The sequence below is a fragment of the Seriola aureovittata genome, chromosome 7 (genome assembly GCF_021018895.1).
Source record: "Seriola aureovittata isolate HTS-2021-v1 ecotype China chromosome 7, ASM2101889v1, whole genome shotgun sequence".
In the NCBI taxonomy this organism is placed as follows: domain Eukaryota; kingdom Metazoa; phylum Chordata; class Actinopteri; order Carangiformes; family Carangidae; genus Seriola; species Seriola aureovittata.
In genome coordinates, this window is record NC_079370.1 from 23,624,051 (window position 1) to 23,642,642 (window position 18,592).

The 18,592-nt window shown below is 41.3% G+C and overlaps 1 protein-coding gene across 4 annotated transcripts in view; it reads right to left on the reverse strand.

Annotated features, from left to right (window-relative positions):
- klhl32 (kelch-like family member 32) overlaps positions 1-17,708 on the reverse strand; it is a 29,921-nt gene extending 12,213 nt beyond the window's left edge. The window contains exons 1-4 of one of the 4 annotated variants that reach the window (XM_056379957.1): positions 17,529-17,708; positions 12,516-12,696; positions 7,981-8,088; positions 2,161-2,259 (exon numbers count right to left, since the gene is read on the reverse strand). In XM_056379957.1, the coding sequence (XP_056235932.1) occupies positions 2,161-2,259; positions 7,981-8,088; positions 12,516-12,696; positions 17,529-17,533 (393 nt within the window). In that variant the 5' untranslated portion in view covers positions 17,534-17,708. Of the gene's footprint in view, positions 1-2,160; positions 2,260-7,980; positions 8,089-12,515; positions 12,717-17,528 lie in introns of those variants that run through there. The other 3 variants (XM_056379954.1, XM_056379955.1, XM_056379953.1) reach the window with 3 other exon arrangements.
- Between the last annotated feature and the right edge of the window lie 884 nt (positions 17,709-18,592).

Sequence of the window (18,592 nt, forward strand, 5' to 3'; positions counted from 1 at the left end):
TGATATTCTGCACTGGAACTCACTACATTTCAGTTTTTAACGCTATTTTACAGATAAAGTACGATAAAGTGAATTGTTCTTGAATTGTCTTCAATACTTATTAGAATGATGATTGTACAAATAGAAACAATCAGTCAAAAGGTTTCTTAAGAATCAATTCAGACAAAAACTTATAGAGCTATACACAGCAAGTGTAGTACTGATCAATTATTCAATATTCAATTAACTGACTTCTGCACATCAGCATCCATCACACTGGAGGTGGGTGATGCTGACTGGCTGATATATCTCATTTTCAATCAGCTGGTGCAGTGTGTGTATTGGGAAATCAATGTTATTGGTCTGGCCCCTGTATTATCTACTCAAACTAAACAGCAAGTGTAACAGTCAGCTGATATGACTTGTGATGAGCACACACTCATGTTAATCAGGTAAAAAGATGACCACACACGAAACTCATGACTTATTCAGGAGGATATTCGCTCCAGTCAACACAAGCAGAGACGAGGCTTTCGCAACCACCAGGTGGCAGATTAGAGCAAAGTTTACCATTGTGATGTAACTGTAGGGACAATGGCAAAATACAATGCAGGAAGATGACAGTGTGGTGGCAGGGATCTGAGGATACGATCACCAGATAAAACAGTACATGCAATTAATAGTGAGTATGTGTATGTAATGAAGTGATTCTAAAACCACTGCAAAATGCTTGAGTTCCAGTCAAACACATAAATACAGCACCTCTGTAGTCTAGTCTAGTCAAAGCACTTCACACTACATTCATCCATTCACACAGACTCACACACCAGTGAACAACCAGGGGCAATTTGGAGTTCAGTATCTCACCCAAGGACACAGACTGGAGGAGCCAGGGATCGAACCAGCGACCTTCTGATGAGTGGACGACCCGCTCTACCTCCTGAGCCGCAGTCTGTGTCTAAAATGCCTTTGAGTGACCTGATTTGTCTTTATCTACAGCAGCCTCTGGCTGTATACCCAGAGGACAGAGGGCTGACTTCGCCTCCGTTCCAGCAGACCCATCTTGGTCTCTGTCATAAGAGGCAACAGGGTGGCCTCGTTCTTGAAGAAATCTGGACTCAGGCATCTTAGCTGACAAGTTTCCACCCTGCTGAAGTGTCCTTGAGCATACCACTGAATCTGGCTCAAGGGCTTCTGTTCTGCTCTCTAATTGACTCTGACCTGCAACTTCCCCCGTGGACGAGGACACACTAGACCATTAATTACAGATTGCTGTAGATTGAGATCAATTAATTAAATGCAGATCAATTCATTCATTAATTTCGTATCACATGTGCTATGTTAGGCTCACTATCTCCTGGCTCTTGCTTCATGTTTAGCACACAGATTTAACAGTGGTATCCAACCTCTCATATCGCTCTACACAAGAAAGCTAATAAGTTCATTTCTCAAAATGTGGATCTGTTCCTTTATTGATGTTCCTGTTGCTCCTATCAGCACAAGTGTCATTCATTTCTTCTCATTTTCTTAAACAGAAAGTAGAAAGGGAGAATCATATACAATGCTCATTTTACACACTGCTCTCTCAGGTATGATCTGGGGTTTTGGAGTTTTGGGGTTTTGGAGTTTTGGAGTTTGGGTTTGTGACCAAGATTGTGCCAAAAAACTTTCGCCCGTAAACATGTTTATCCAGATTTCTGTCATTATGTTGTGTTTGCACAAGTATATGTTTGACTCAAGTGACGCTCTTGTCTTTTAGTTTTACTCCTTTTCTGGTGAGAAGATGGAGAGGCCGTGTCAGTATTTTAGCCATACAAATTACGCAGCCAGTACCAATATATTCACCGTAAAGACTGGGTCCATGCTGCTCTGTTGTTTCCACAAAGGGGAACACTTATTGGTTTCTAGTGCACTTTAATAAATGTGTGAAACAAGTTGAAATATAAAGGTTATCCCACTTTAAGTTAAGTGGCCCATTTGTATCAAATGTCTTTGCTAGTCCCCACAGACAGGATCAAATGGACCAACTGTTCCTGAGTGGAACCCACCTCTCAAAACGCACTGATATTACAGGATTTCCATTAATTTGATGGGAACCCTGCAGTGTGAAGTGGTTGTTCCTCTGATTTCCTCTTATTACGTCCCCAGCCCACACACAGGGACAGCTTCATGTGTGTGTACCTGGATGAGGTAGTGGGAGCAGAGGCTGAGGAGCTCCAGCAGCTGAAGGTGGCTGCCTGCAGACAGGACGTCCTGGATCACCGCCGGCTCCAGCAGAATCTGGAAATAGATAGAGATAAACAAGGTCAGCAGTTTCTTTTAATATTTACATTTATTGACCTTTTTTTTTTATTTCAGACACTGATTTTCAAAGGATTCTAGTATTTGTTTTTTGAAAATAATTTAATTTATATTGTTGTTTATAATCATGTTATTAATTGAGAGCATATTTAATTATATGAAAAACAGCACAACATTATGAGTGTATTTGTAGCTACTATAGATCATATTAACCCTGTGCATACCTTAATCAGAACTATACCACATCAAGTTATTTGTTTTATCTAGTTAAGCCCTCTACTTCCTCCTTTTTGTCAAATATTTGTTGAAGACCTTTCATTTTCTAATGTTTTTCTCTAAAACACACACACACAAGAATGGAGAAGTTCATGTTTTCTGTAGTTTCTTTTGATATTGAAGAGTTTTGATGAGTAATTGAGGACAAGTGTTATATTTTTCTACCAAGTGATGAACCGAATATTTCAGACGCAAAGTTGAATAATGAGTATGATGATGCTGACTCGGAGGACGAGAGCAAAAGCAGTGGACAAAACTGAGCTGCAAAGACCATAAGACAGTGAGTGTGAATTGTGATTATGGAGCTGACTGGTTTATGTTTGGTAAGTAACTGTCACTGAGCAGTTATAGCAGCCTAAGTGTAACACAATACGAAGCTTAGCGAAAGTTCAGTCAGGAAGAACTATCTCCTTGGACATGCCTCCTAAGTCACAAGCACCGTTTCCCGCTTTCTCATCTTCATCCAATCACAACCTGACATGCTGACCTTTAGCCAATCACTTGTAAACTGTCAAACTTTAAAAGCGTTCCCTCTCTCTGCTGTCATTCAGCACTGTGAAAAACTTGTGGCCCACCTCCACCCCTTCACCACCTCAGCTGTTGATTACTGAACATCTCCAATCAAACCCTCCGTTCAGGAGTTTCCCATCCTCGCAGCTCCACTCCTCCACTTCCTTCTGTTCACAATAAATTCAATTCAATGTTCCTCTTATTAGTCTCTCCTGATTGAAATGTAGGACATTGTAAGTACACCAGGCAATGTTTAAAAAAATATATGTTTTTGGCACAAATGGCATTATGTTTTTTCTTTTTTCTTTTTGTTAATCATTATCAATAGTATAGTCTGAAAAAAAGATATGAGGAATATTAAGAAAAAAACCCTCATTTAAGGTTTAAATCATAATCTCTTAGGTTTAGCACCAAGCTATGTACTACGTATCCAATGTCCATGTTTGTTTCACTTTTTAGTTACGGTTTATTTTAGTTTAGTATCAAAAACTGTCTATGTTCCGGTTATTTTCTTAATAAACATGTTGCAATAGAGACAGGGAAAGTGAGTGTGACATACTGCATAGCAAATCGAACACTGCTCTATCAACGTGCTTGAGTCACCATTTTCATCCTCTTAGCAAAGCAACATATTCCCACAATTTTTATAGAATTGATTCTGCCAAAATGCTTCCTGTTGAGCTGAATGAACAGCAGCTGAAATTATCTGCTGAAAGCTTCCTTCTGTTTCCTCCATATTAGCCACATATGCAACGTAAAGCTCTGTAACACAGCCAAGTGATATTGCTGGGCTCTCAGGAGCAGAGCCAGGTAATATGAATTGTATAGAGGGTAGACCGTAATTTTTGATTGAGCATACTAACGGGACCACATGGAGTTAAATATTCCATTAATCAAAGGAGTAATTACCCAATCAGGCTAGACGTGCGTCATGTAACCTCTCACACAGTGGACTCACCTACTCCAAATGAAGTGTTAGTTTGGTTTTAAAAGGAAGGAACAAATAATTGATAATCCATTCAGCAGGCTGCCCTACATATCCACAAAGCTGTGACTGCATCAGTAGTGAAAGTGAGAAAAATGACTTTGACTACACATTATTTATCATCTTTGAAAATAGAAAAAGCAGCTTGTGTTTTTCATCTCAGTGGAACAGACTTGAATACAAACGTCTTCCGGTGCATGTTTGTCCACTTGTTGGTGTGAAAAACATTTCAGTTGGCTTTTGTGCTGATTACATTTCCTGCATAGAAATAAACCCATCATTTGACCACTTTAGCATTCGTGTAAACAGTTCATTTGAAATCATCAGGCAATTTGTTTAGAATGATAAAATATTTTACATGGGACTACAGCCACTTAGAACAATTCCCAGCAAGCTTTGCTGACTAGTCACCCCCCCCCCCCCTCTGTAATTACCTTCATCTGCACATTCCCATTTTTCACAGTGTTGTTTCCTGCCAGGCATGGGCAGGCGTCCAGTTAACCACTGGCACGATCTATGGGCATCCATAAGCTTTACATATTAAGATGGAGAGCAGCAATGAGTGCATCTTTGCCCTCAAGGGGCATTGGACTTGAATGAGAATTGAAGTACTCTATCTATGGTCCTATTTTAAATGTCGCATATTGTAAAAAGTTAGATTTCCATATTGATTATAAAGCAGGTCTAGCTTCTATATTGATACTGTGAAAGTATCAAAATGTGCAATCCACAGAGGAATGCACACAGCCTGTATTCAAAAACTGTGTCTTAAAACAAGTTGCCAGGACTTCTGTAACGTTGTGGCCTTCCTGGACCCAGTGTCCAAGCTTGCAGCATTTGATTTCTCCAAGTGTGTGTTCTTGAAGTGTCCTATATTTTTATTCAATCACTCAGAAAACAGTCAGAGAAGCTCAGAGCTTCTCTCTTTTGATTGGCTCATTGACCTGTTGTTACTAGAGCTCCAAAGAGAAGCCTGAGAGAGGAGATGTAAAATTACATTGAGATGATTTTTGGTTCTTAAAAACCCACAAATATATCTTTTTATGGATCAAAACTTCAAATAAAACAGGAGTAGTGTAAAAAAAAATATGGGAACTTTAAACACCACTGCTTATTTTATCAGATGAACATAAGCCAAAGGAAAAATGACCAAAAACAACAAACCACACATTTTCCTTTTCTTCTTTGACTCGATCAGCATCCTGGCAGGAAGCAGCAACAACCCAAAATAATAACTGTAATAACTGTAAGTGAACGCTCCTCATGCCCTGCTCTCCTGTCCACTCCAGAGCCCCGCTACAGTGAGAGCACTTCACCCTCACACAGCAGAAGTCAGTTTTATAACACCGCGCCTGGTTCGATGTGGGAGTACAGTGAGCTCTTGTGTAAACCGACATTTATTGCGTTTGATACTTGCAAGCTTTTACCTGGAGGAGAAGACAGAATGAAAGGAGCTATTCTGCTTGTATGGCAGAATATAGATATATAGATGTCTTCTATCTGGGATGTGACCCCTGTAGGCTCACTCCACTCTATTTCACCATTTTAGCTGAGAGAAATAGAAGATTTATGGTCTGAGAAATTGTATGTCTGTGGGTAATATAAGCAGCAGGATTTTGTGTGTTTAATTGATTGAGATCTCCCCTGTGGTCTCGGCATGCAGTGAAAAAATTCAGTGAAGCTACTGACTGACTTCCAGTCTGACAGCATCCTGTGGCAGCATGTTTCCTCACTCACCCTGCTGGCCTATGACATGTGGCTGAAGGATTTTTAGTAGGTCATTATTTACGGTGTGGGGATAAGCATATTGCCCTCATCTCATCTGCTATCATTTCCTCTGGGCAGACAGGAGCTGGGCCAACCGTAGCAGGGCGGCTTTCAAGCCTGCTGTTGACCTACTTACACTGCCTAACCGATTTACTCTTTGCTCATTTCCACAGTGGAAATAAAATTAGGAGTAATTACAAAGTTCCTGGCCTCTCAGTACACTGCATAATCCACTGGGCTGCTTATTGGACCGGGCATTGCTGGCACTAAAAAGGTCAAGGGAGTTTTCAGAAATGATCACACACTTACTCTTTGTTGATGGGGTGAGAAGGCAAGGACAGTGGCATCACTCATATGACAGTTGCTGCTTTAGGTAATAATAAAATAGGCTACTGCGCTCTTTACTTCTCCTTTCTTGAATTTATTTCTGTTTCTTATTTAGATTCCAGAATAATGTTAAGAAGTGTGACCACAGCAGACAGAGGAGTGACCAGTTTATAGTAAAATCTGATGAAGCATCTTCACACTCCTAAAACACAGTATTCAAACGCATGCTGCAGTGGAAGCTTATGCTGTGAGATTAAAGTTGTAATCTGCAAAATCCATGTTTTGATTTATTTTGGTGACATATTTGGAAGTGTTGAAAGGTAACTACTGCAACCAAGTACTTATTTTACTTGAGTATTTCCATTTTTTTTGCTACTTTAGACTTGGATTCAACCATATAGGCCTATATATTGCACTTTTTTACTAATTTTACTCTTTCAGAACTTTGAGGACATAAGATGAACGAAAATACAGGACAAATTGTAGAATCAATGCCAAGACACAATGAACCTGTTCTGGCAGCTTGTGATGGCTCAGCACTTTGCTACACTTTATATTGGTTTTTAATTCGTCACATGTCGGTATATAAGATTAAAGTTAAGTTAAAATTTGTTCCCCCACGCCCAGCAACAACATTTAAATGTCGCAGCATCCATAATAATTCAATTATGCTCAAAAAAACATCACTATCAGTGCTTGCCAGTCACTCACCAGCATGTTGTTAGCTGATTGAGTTAGCAGCTGATGTTAACTGTAAGCACTGTTGTCTGCAAGTGTGAGGTGGATGGGATTGGTTGGTTTGTTTGGTGGGTTTGGCTTCTTTATCTGCCAGTGCTGGCAACATGCTGGTTATTAGCTTAGCCTGTCAGTTCACATTGCTAGGCTCACTTAGCTAAGCTGGTTAGCTTGCCATATTAGTTTGCTTACCCATGTCAAAGTTCATGGTAATGTGAGCCCATCACATGTGCTTGGTGATGTTAGCTTTGTGTCCTGGCAAGGGTTCTTTGTGAGGCCATGTGTTTCTAGCATGTGTTAGCCAGAGTGTTAGCTTGCTTTGGAGGACTGTTGAGAGGTGGGAGGTACGTGTGCCCTACACTAGTTATTGAGAAGGTGCCCACCTGATGACCCTGTGGACTTGCTATTACGGTATACTACACTTAGCTTCACAATGAAAATATTCTTTTGTCTTTTGTAAGACAGGTCAAAAATTCATGTGTGGACACATTTCTCATACCAGAGAGGTTGCTAATTAGTGTCTTGGGATGTTTGACTACTGAGCAGCATGGCATTCAAACGTTGCTGCCTTTCAAGCCAGTGGGGCCGGCCGATGCAGTGTAACCTAAGTAGAAGCATTGAGGGTACAAGGGCTGACTAAGCAGCCAAGGACAGTTAAAATGAACATCAGGTCAGGATTAGAGAATAGTGTCACCTGATATAGGGCTCAGTGGTACTGCACGGCCTAATGACAGGTCAAAACATCATTTAACATTTGTACTGGGCCTCCATCTACATTTAAGCACATTTCACCATGTGTACCGATATATACTTTTGCTGAAAATACTTATTTTACACCCATAAGTTTCTAATTTCACTTACAGAAATAATTTTGAATGCATGACCTTTATTTATAAGAGAGTATATTTACTTTGTGGTACTGGTACTTTTACTAAAGTAAAGGATTTGAATCTTTCACCACTGCTCTGTGGTTTTGGCACCAGTGTTTTTGAATAGTACTTCCCGGCTATCATCTCCCAATAAAACAGAGTGTGAGAGTGTTACTGTGGGAAATATTGTTTTTGGTCTGCTCAGTTGTGCTGGCTGTTTCTCATGCTCACCTGTCCAGTGTAGGCGAAGTCTAAAGCGTGCTTTAGTCCAACGCTGGTCACCCCTTGCAGAGTCACTTCGTCTGCCTCACTCTCCACCATGCACAGGCTGAACATGGCCTGATGACACATAGCCAAAACATGGAGGTTAGCTGAAGGAACACAACGCCACAGATATTCTATATAGCACTAATGGTCTTTGGTTTAAAAAAAAATTAGACCAAGCAATGACACATTTGAATTGAAAATGCCATATTTTAATTTGAATTGATGGTAAAATCAATCCAACTTTGTTCTTCCAGTCATTCAATGTCGATTCTGTAAGGTTGTTTATATTAGACTGGCTTTGTATGTGTACTTGCTAAAAAAAATTAATCAAAACTTGCCAGACACAACATCCTAGAGCCCTTCTGTATTGATTTACCTGCCTTGGCCCCTGGAGGTCAGAAGAAATAAACAGCACAATCAGTACTTTCTGTTTCACTGCCTCTCTGTCTTTCTCTCCTTCTGTCACTCACATGCGCACACACGCACACACACACGCACACACACACACACACACACACACACACTCTCTCACAGTCATGCGGGTGCACATCACACATGTGAAATCAAAGCAGCGGACGCAGCATCTGCAGTCTGACCCTGCTGTGCGTGAGTCCAGCTTGCTGCTCGCTAATCAAAGCTATTGACTGGTGTCACACCATGAGGGGATGTTAGAGCCATTGATCAGGGCCGACCAACAAAGCGCAGCAGTGTGGAGGGGAAGAGTGAGAGGAGGGCGATGGGTCAAATGTGGCAACGGTGAAGAACATCTCCACTACTATGTCTTCTTAGTTATGAGGCGCAGCAAGGTTATGAAGGTTTAGTTTATTTTTCTGGGTTGTAATGGGACAAACAGACACCATTAATTACTTTTGAAAACTAGTTGTAGCTGATCTAGGCAATTTCTTTCCCTGCAGTTTCCCCGCCTCACTATAATGATCTAGCTAACTCTAGCAATTTCGCATATCTTTTTAATCATGGTAGCAGTTTGCAGAGCAGTCACTCTACACTATCTCTACTGAGAGACTGGTATAACTGCATTATAAGGTTCAAAGGCCCCTCAGGCTGGCCAGTTAGCATAGCATCTCTTTCTGTCACGAAAATGACATTCATTCCTCCCAAACCTCATCCGATTCTCTCTGATTCAGAGGCACCAACCCCCTCCGATGGCAAATGTGATGTGTGAGACAAGGTCGACTTCAGGCCATGCTGAGTTTTAACCAAGGCCTGCTCATCTCTCCTCAGAGCTCAGCCTTGTTGATTCACCACTGCTCTAATTAAAAATCCACTGGTCCACTGAGCACGGGAGGTCCTGTGGCTAAACCTGGGGTGTGATGGTGGCTGAGCTTTGGTCAGAGTGTACAAGAGTGCAAAACGCAGAAAGTTGGAGAGAGACATAGGCAGTAAATAAAAAGCAGAGGAGGAACTGCCTATATGTTCGCTTCTATTGAATGTTAGCATATGAATGGTGGGGGGGTTGGGGGGGGGGGGTGGGGGTTGTGAGAGGGCGCTTTGAGAGCGTCTGCAGAGCTGTTCGCCTCCAGCATGAATGCTCCTGACCTTGGTGGAGGAGCTGAGGGAGTGCTGGTGGTGATGGATGCCCCATCTGACTTGGGATATAGATCACAGAGACACATTGAGCCGCTCACTGCAGTCCTTTCACATGATGCTGCAGTGAGAGTGCAGCGCTGCAGTTAGCCTGGCCTGACAGCAAAATTTATGTGTCTGCTTGGGGTGATCATACCAGCGAGCCTCGTGACTCGCTCACACACCCACTGAAATATTACAGTATTCAGTGAGGTTGTTTTTATGTCTGAGTAAAATATTAGAATTTCTCTTAGGGCCTGTGAATATATTTATAGGTATTTCACAGAGATAGAGATATCTTACATGGAAAACGCTTATAATGCCCAAGGCTCAGATGTTTTGGTTTTTGAAGACAAGTGCGAATACCAACGGTTTTGGACTGAAGTTGACAACTGTAGGAATGTTATACAAATATTCTTCTTCAGATTTGACCTTTATCATGTCATGAAATAAGCAAAGTCTACAAGGTTTAGAAGAATTTTACTTTTGACGAGGTAAAAAACCACACATCAAGACCATGGAATATAAAACCTTTGAATTACACAACTGGTATTATTGATAGTATTGTGGTATGTTTGTGTTTGGTTGGATCAAAATGTTGCACACATTAATTCAACTTCTCTGTTCTTCAGACACGGAATAATTCCAATTTTATCCAGCTAACTTCATCAGGGCATTTTGAGGCTTTTATAAAGTTATCCTGAGCAACACTGTTAAGTTGATTGGGGTCCTAATGCTAATGACTTCTATGTTTGTTCTCTATACCTGTAAATTAGTTCATGTATGAGGTTCCAGATAAATTTTGAGACAGATTTGAACCGTCAATGAAATCTGGTTAGCTCAGTTGTCCCCATTCCAAGAACAAGGCTCAGGTATTTTTTATAGACAACCACTATATTCTTGACTGATGCTGTATTATATTATATAAAACATATAATACCCATATGCTAAAACCCATAGACCTGTTTAGCCCGACATCAGTGATGCAGTTGTTTTAGCACCCTATTGTTTCTTATATACTGCAAAGAAAACCGAAGTTGAGCACTGAATGTTTTTTCATGCGCTCTGAGAGGTGAGTGGGATAAAACACTGTGCACATCAAATCCTCACACACTGACGTCCCCTCAGGGATCAATTTACAGTATATCAAATGATCAAATCAAGCCGTGTGAGAAGGCACAGAGGGGCGATTATGTGTTTTGAACTAGATACTGTAAAATCTGTCTTAAAAGAGCACCATCGTCATAAAGTAGTAAAAACAATAACAGAGTTCTGTGTAGTACATGTTGTACATTCAGTGTGAAATGTTTGTTTGAGACAATAATTGCTTTTGATATGAGTTCTGTTCTGTCCTGACTGCAGGGCTAGAAGACAACATTTCTCTGTATGACAAAGAAAACAAGGAGAGACCTAGTGTGTGTGTTTGTTTGTGTGTGTGTGTGTATGTGTGGGTGCTCTCGCTGAGGGTGGTGTGCAATGCTGGTGTGACTGATTTGGCCACGTCTCCCTGAGCTGTCCAGACGTCTTAGTAATGTGACGGCATGGGAAGAGGCAGGTGACACATTCAGGACAAGTCCCAGGTAAACAACCCACGCTTGGTCAGGTATTTCATTACAATCACTCATGTCCACTGGGCTAGATGATGTGTTATAGTCACTACTATGTGTGCATACGGGTATTTGTCTGAGTGTGAAAGGAAGAGACACAGAAGGAGAGAGAAAACACAGTCGCTATTCACGACAGAAGGCACCTTCATCTCCTCAGTAAATTAGCTAAATGAAACCCAGCAGTGGAGTCAGATGATAATGTTGTTAAGGAACGGGGAAGTGCAATGAGTTTTCTTGCTTACTGAAAGAGGCTGATCTAATAATTTTAGTGCCGGAACAACAGTGTTGCTCGGCTCAGCTGGGACTTCAAACAACGGCATTTAAAAACAGAGGCGAAGAACAAAAGGAAGACAAAAGTAAGGAGGATGAACAAAAGGAGGAGAGGAGTGTGACTCGCCCACCCTCAACTCTCTGCAGTGAGGAAGTAAAAATAACACACACACACACACAAACATTCACACAGGAGGAATAATCCCCGGGCAACTTGGACATATTTAATCTGCCTCTTGTTTTCAAGAGGGATTAATTTCTACCCCCTAATCTGCTCAGTGTCCCTAAATCAAATCTCACCGGTGCACTTTTCCCTGTGCGGCCCATCTCAGAAAATCTCCTGCCTGGCTGTCTGACAGCGTGAATCTACCTAAACCTACCTCTGCGGCTTAACTACAATCAGACTGAAGCCTCGGCAATAGACCACACGAAAGCAAACACCGGGGCTGGATCCAGGTGGGCTTGTGAAGGATGAGCTGCTGTAGCACTTTTAATTTGGACTGAAGCCGTCAGTGCTTCATGTTTTGTACCATCTGCACACATAAACCTAACCTTAACAAAAAGACTTGAAATTACTTTTTAAAATTGAGTTTCTCTTAGTCGCCTTTTCTTGGTAAGAAATGAAAGAAGCCCTGAAGCAGCATTTAGACCATTGTACGTATGTGTATAACCCTCCATTAATAATCCATGCTAATGAGGTTCTTTCAGCTGGATCACCAGCAGTGAGACAGGTTTTGTGGCAGTTTTAATAATCCACCGGCCCTGAAGATGGTTACATAACATGTTATTGTCACCTCTATCACATCAGCAGTGGGCTACACTGCCTGACTGATACCTGCTTTTTATAGAGTGGGAAATATCAGCTTGATAAGAGTGCAATCCTCTATTAGTCTAACCATTGTACATACAAAACAAGGGAGCTGTTTATGTTTGTGTGTGCTGAATTATTAACCAAAATATCTTGCTGGTCAGATACAAAGGCTCATTTGCAAAAACATAAGTACATTTTCAATATATGTAATATGGTTGAGGACTCACCCTGAAGTAATCGCTGCATGCTGCCAGGACAGCTTTGTGGGCGTGGAACTTCTGCTCACCGGCCACTAGGGTGACGTCACACAGCAGGCCGTCCTTCCTCTGCTGGTTGAGAGCGGAGAGGACCAAGTCCTGGTGGGACTTTGACTGGCAGAGCCTCTGTCCTGTCAGCATCTCCCTACTGCTACACACACATACACACATGGAGGAGTTGGATTTGTAGATGAGACAAGGCTGTATTATAATGTTAATCACACACTAATAAGAATAGTCAATCTACGACTTGTACTAGTACTCCCATGACTAATCTCACTGCTACTAGTATTGCTATAAGGGTCCTGCTGCTGTTATAACTCCAACTGCAATCTAACACAGACTGAGGATAGGACATTTCCAAATTACACTGTGATTGCAGTTGCATTGAACGTGGACATTCAAGAATTCTTTCACTTTTTTGACAGCTATATTGTTTTGACAGCACAATGGGAAGACACTATACTTTTATCCATGCTATTGGCACAGCTCTATTGACGGCATCTTTGGTTGGCTGGTTCACCACTTTGGTCCAGACTGAAATTATCTCAGCAACTATTAGATAAATTGCAATGAAATAACCATGCTGTCCGTAGCAACACCAGTAGGCAAAAGATTCACATATCAAATTTTGTCCAGACATTCATGGTACTGAGGGGATCAGTTCTAAGGACATTGGTCCTCATTTGCCTTTTCATCTGTCACCACCATGGGGCTGATATTTTTTGGTTTTGATCTTGATAACTGATGGACGGATTGTCATGAAATCTGCTACAGACATTCATGTACCCCAAAGATGAATTATAATCACTTTGGTGATACCTTAACTGTCATCTAGTGGCATCATCAGGTCTACTTTTTAATTAGTCCAAATACCTGCAAAACTAATACCTACCAGTCCTAATTAACAAAAGTTAGCCTAAAAACATGAATAATAACATAATAAGCATATCTGCTAAACATTAGCATGTTAGCTTTGTCACTGTGAGCATGTTTCAATGCTAGCGTTAGTATTTAGCTCAAAGCTCCACTGTGCCTAAGTACAGACAGGGCTGCTAGCTGTATACTTAGTCTTGTTAACACTTTAGCTGTAACATTTTTAAGAAAAAGCAATGTTTTTGAAAATGACAAAAAAGACCAAAAAAGTGAGAGTGTAATCTAGAAATATATTCAATATATTTCATGTTCATAAATGTTTTCCCTGTACTAACAGTCTGTGAAAGTTGTACATGGTGCTAGCATTGCATGGGGAGAACAGTAGGTGGTAAAATTTTCTGTCTCTATGTACAAGAAGTAGAACTAAAAAAAAAAAGGAAATTATTATTATTATTTTTCTTTCTTTTTCATATTTGAAATTGCATCAAGAATGAAATGAAATGCAGTGTAGACCAGTGACACTTTACTAATCACACAAAAGGCTTTGCTATGAATGACATTTCCATTATGCCCCTGCACTTACAAAGAATACTTTCTGCCCATCAGTTTGTGTTTCACAGTGAGATTCTTTACAGCGGCTGAGACAAATACACAGACTACAGAACCTGTCTGACTGACTGATGGGCTGACTGACTTACTGACTGACTGTATGCTGTGGACCCATGTAGCAGCAAATGCACCCTGTTTTCCAACCCATCCGCAGTCCCTTTCTGCTTGTACCCATCCATCAGCAGCACGCCACCCTGTCCGTCCGAATCCATCTCTGTCCACTTACAGTCCCAGCCGTCACTCTAAATGCAGCTGTCTGCCAGGAGGCTTGCTCTGTCACCTTCATGGTGATGGGGTGTAAGACAGAGGAAATAATGTGTGTGTGTGTGTGTGTGTGTGTGTGTGTGTGTGTGTGTGTGTGTGCGCGTGCGTGCGTGTGTGTGTGTGTGTGTGTGTGTGTGTGTGTGTGTGTGTGTGTGTGTGTGTGTGTGCGCGCTATGGGCCAGCAGTAGGATGAATGATGAGTCAGGCTGTTTGTTTGATAGTTGGACTCTGCTGAAGGGAGAGCCAAGGGAGAAAAGGACAAAATTGCCTGCTGGATGAGATGGAGGGGAAAACGACAGAGACAGAGTGGAGGAGGGATGGAAGCCCATTATGCCCTTGATGATGAGGATGAAGATTATGGATATATGAAAATATAAAGATGAAAATATTATCTTGATCAGTTTGAAGCTGAAGACTATAATGAGCTGTACTTCAGTGATGTAGTCATTCATTTTCATAAAACTGGTTGATTCACAAGGGGCAGTTTTTTGGTCAAAATTGAAGCAGCATCGACTGACATATCCTGATTTTATGTCACGAGGATGAGTCGAAGGAATACACTGGAGCCTACATTTCCCATAATGCAACGAATAGCATCTTTTTGCCCATGTCTTTCAGATTTCATGTCACCTGTTTGTACAACAAGCAACCAGTGTCTAAGCTCAGACCAAGATGACATCACTGTGTGTTAGTTTTCTCAAACTTGACAAAGGTTCTCAAGAGCCACAGAAAATACAGTATTATATAACTATTTTCATGGGAGGGATAGTACTCCCTGTGACTAATTAGGTGACCTTGACATGTAAAAGTTCAGCTTTGTAATCACTATGTTAGATGAGCATCTTTCAGTGGTGTAAACTATTGTCGGCGACAGTGTCCTACCAGTGTGGGCAGGACACCAAAGTCAGAAATTTCTAAAATCCTACACATAACGACTCACAAAACGTATTGCTCCATTTGTGTATTATAGCTTCTTGTATTATAAAGACAAAATGGCTGAAGCTCTTGTCAAGCGAAAATCACCACCACCTGCTCCCGGCAAGAAACCACGTTCAGAGGCCGAGAAAACTTACAAACAGCCCCTTTAATTAGATAAAAGAAGGATTCTATTCTATTGACGGCCAGAACGATTTTAAATCAGTCTGGCAATATTCTACATTTTCTTATTGTTAACAAAACCCAAGTGAATACCAAAACCAACCATAAATACAATCAATTCGACTAACAAGTATTGAGTGTGTAGCCAAAGCCTGATATTCCTCTGTGCGATAGAACTCTACTGTTGTCAAAAAACAATTTAAAACACAGAAATGAGCCACGCAGTTGCACTTGTGACGTGTTCCTTCATCGCAAAGGATAGTGGACAATGTAGCTTATTTAGAGTTACCCACATACGCCATCCCTCACCAACACAACAAATACACAATTTACTCTTGTCTGAGTAAAGTTTGTTTTAGGAAATAATTCAACCTTAAAAAAATGACTAATTATTTGTGACCCGTTTTTAAAGGTTTGTGTTGGTAGGAAGTATGTTCAGCTGAAATGAGGATGAGAATGAGGGCCACAGTCAAGATGTACTGACAGTTTTTGAGAAAATACATTGTTGTTGAAAACAAAAATGTAGAATATAGAACCTTCTCCTTTAGATAGGTTAACCCTTTTCTAACCTTCACATCCAAACAAAAATATTGGTCTGTTTATAGAGAAAGCTAGCGCGCCTCCACACTGGGAACACCTGTATTGAACACCGTATTGATCTTACATGGATCTTCCTCCGTTTAAAATGAAGAATAGTGCACTCAGTCCCCGAAGCAAGTGGCTATTCATTTGCTGAAATAGTATATTGTTTGTGCGCGTAAGGATTTTTTCTGTTTGTGCCAAGAGCCTCAAGCACCTATGCTGTTATTTCTGACAATTCTTATGGCTGCTCGTTCAAGGCCTTTTCATGTAAAGCGCAGACACTGTGACAGCCACAGGCAGCCAGACTTCAGAGAAGAAAATAACCAGCTCAGCACTTCTCAAAACAAGCTGGGAGTCCAAATTACACCAAGTCCTTCTGGTGTAGCTACAACCTTGACATAATGTGCTACACACCTGAATCTGATATCCCTCAGTCTCCTGCGAGAAAATACCCAGCAGCACTAGAGGGAAACAGAGGTTGGCACAGATGCACTGAAATCCAAGCTGCTCAGGATACTCTGATTGAAACATTACTCACTCAATGTACAGTAAGCCACCCCAGGTCCACTCATGTGGCTATTTTATAGAAGGGAGCTTATGTATGTATGAGGATCGCCTTGAGTGGAGGCAGAGCTGAGTGTACTACTGGCTGCTCTTGAGTGTAGTCCGCAGCAGGATCTAGGTATTGATCCATTCATGAGTGACCTTCAGACGCATGGCCACAAGCAACTGCAACTGATTGATGAGGCAGAGAAGGTGCTTATCCTGTAGTCGTGAGTCCAACCCCAGCACAGGCCAACAAATGCTACGCACATTTCATACCTTTGTCTAAATAAGCCTTTGATGGTGTGGTTGTAAGAATGAAGGAATAATAAAGGAAATGTACTCAAAACATATTTGAAAACCACATCAGGGATGCAAATTATCTCCTCTGGAGTTAAAACACACACACACACACACACACACACACACACACACACACACACACACAGACATAGAAATATTTATAGATACATATAACTTCTATTTGAGATACATCGGGTTCTCATCATTTTTCCTCAGAAAAGATTAAACACAGACTATCCGGAAGGTGGATATATTTAGGATCTGATAATCACAACAAGTGGGCCATTGTTCCCTGCAAACCACTGTAATCTCCTGACTGAAAACAACCACAGAGGTAAATGTTGTCTTTTACGCACAAGAGACAATTAGGATTTACGCACGAACAGCGCGCGGGGGACCGAACTGGGGAAGAAAGAGGAAGGTTTGGGTTGCCAGATAAGCAGACACCATTAGTGCATTAACTGTCACGGTCCAAAAGCTCCCAGCTGTCAAAAGGTCTCCTAGCAACAGGCCAGCGCCTCGGTCCACAAACTATGGGGACGGAGAACAGAATAACCTTCCCTCGTACGAGCAGAATAATCCTGTTGCATTCATCACGGAGCGCGCTCCGACGATCCACACCAAATTCCTTTTAGAGCACATTTCGGCTTTGCAGGAATTTACTGTATTCAGCTCCCTCTTATCTTAATGTGCCACAGGCTTACGCACCTCATATGAATGTGTTATGAGTCAGTCCCGTCCCCTTTGGCGTCTCCTCCGTTACAGATGTCATTTGATGTCCGAGGTTGGTCTCTTCTGCATCCGCGGCGAGAGAAAGGAAGAGCGCAGCGGCGAGCAGATGTGCTCACTTCTCACGGACACTTTATTGCTTACACTGTAGCACCTAAATTGTTACATTATAACCCCGCCTCTCTACGGCGGTCACATGAATAATATGGACACAGAGGGGATACAGCGCCTCCAGGTGGATAATTGGAAATTGCAACTTGTGTGAAAGTCTGTATGATTACTACATACAGTAAGACAGGCGCCTATAGGGACACAAGGGGTCCTCTTAGGATTTCCAAGGGGTGCACAACATGAGGAATAGTCTGCCTTCTTAATTACTTACCCTGTGGACAGTGTTATACTCAACTGTGTTATTATCATAGCCTACATGTACATTGGGGTTTTTATATTTTTCTGGATACTTCAGTACTATATCAATAAGATTAATCTGTGACTAATAGTATGTAATTTCATAAAATTTACTGAATATTCTGTGGTATTTCTTAAATATTCCCTAAAGGCACTGCTGTGTTTTAGTCCTTTAGAATAATTTGATAAATACCGCTGAATGAAAGTCACACCATCTAGCGGTATGTAGGAAAACTACACCTGGATCCTCGCTCACTTATCCCTTCATCTTTCCACGAAAAAGCAATAGCACCTCCTCTTGACATGGATGAAAAAAAGTTAAACCAAAAAAAAGCAAATATTGTCTAAATGAACATTCAAATTCCCTTTCTTAAGTAAACCTGGAAAACAGTCTAATGCCACATATTTTAGATAGAGAAATGAAATCCATAGCTCTGCTTTTTACCTTCGGACTGGGATTGTCCCATCATTGATCTGCCAGCTGCACACATGCTGCGTTCAAGTGCTCCCCGTCAATTCTTACGTTCCGGGCATCCTACTGCTGAATTCAACTGTTTTTAGTCTATCAAGTGACAAACTTGACTTAGAACTGGCTATCATCTGTACAGTGGCTATAGTTTATACTAGGTAGATGA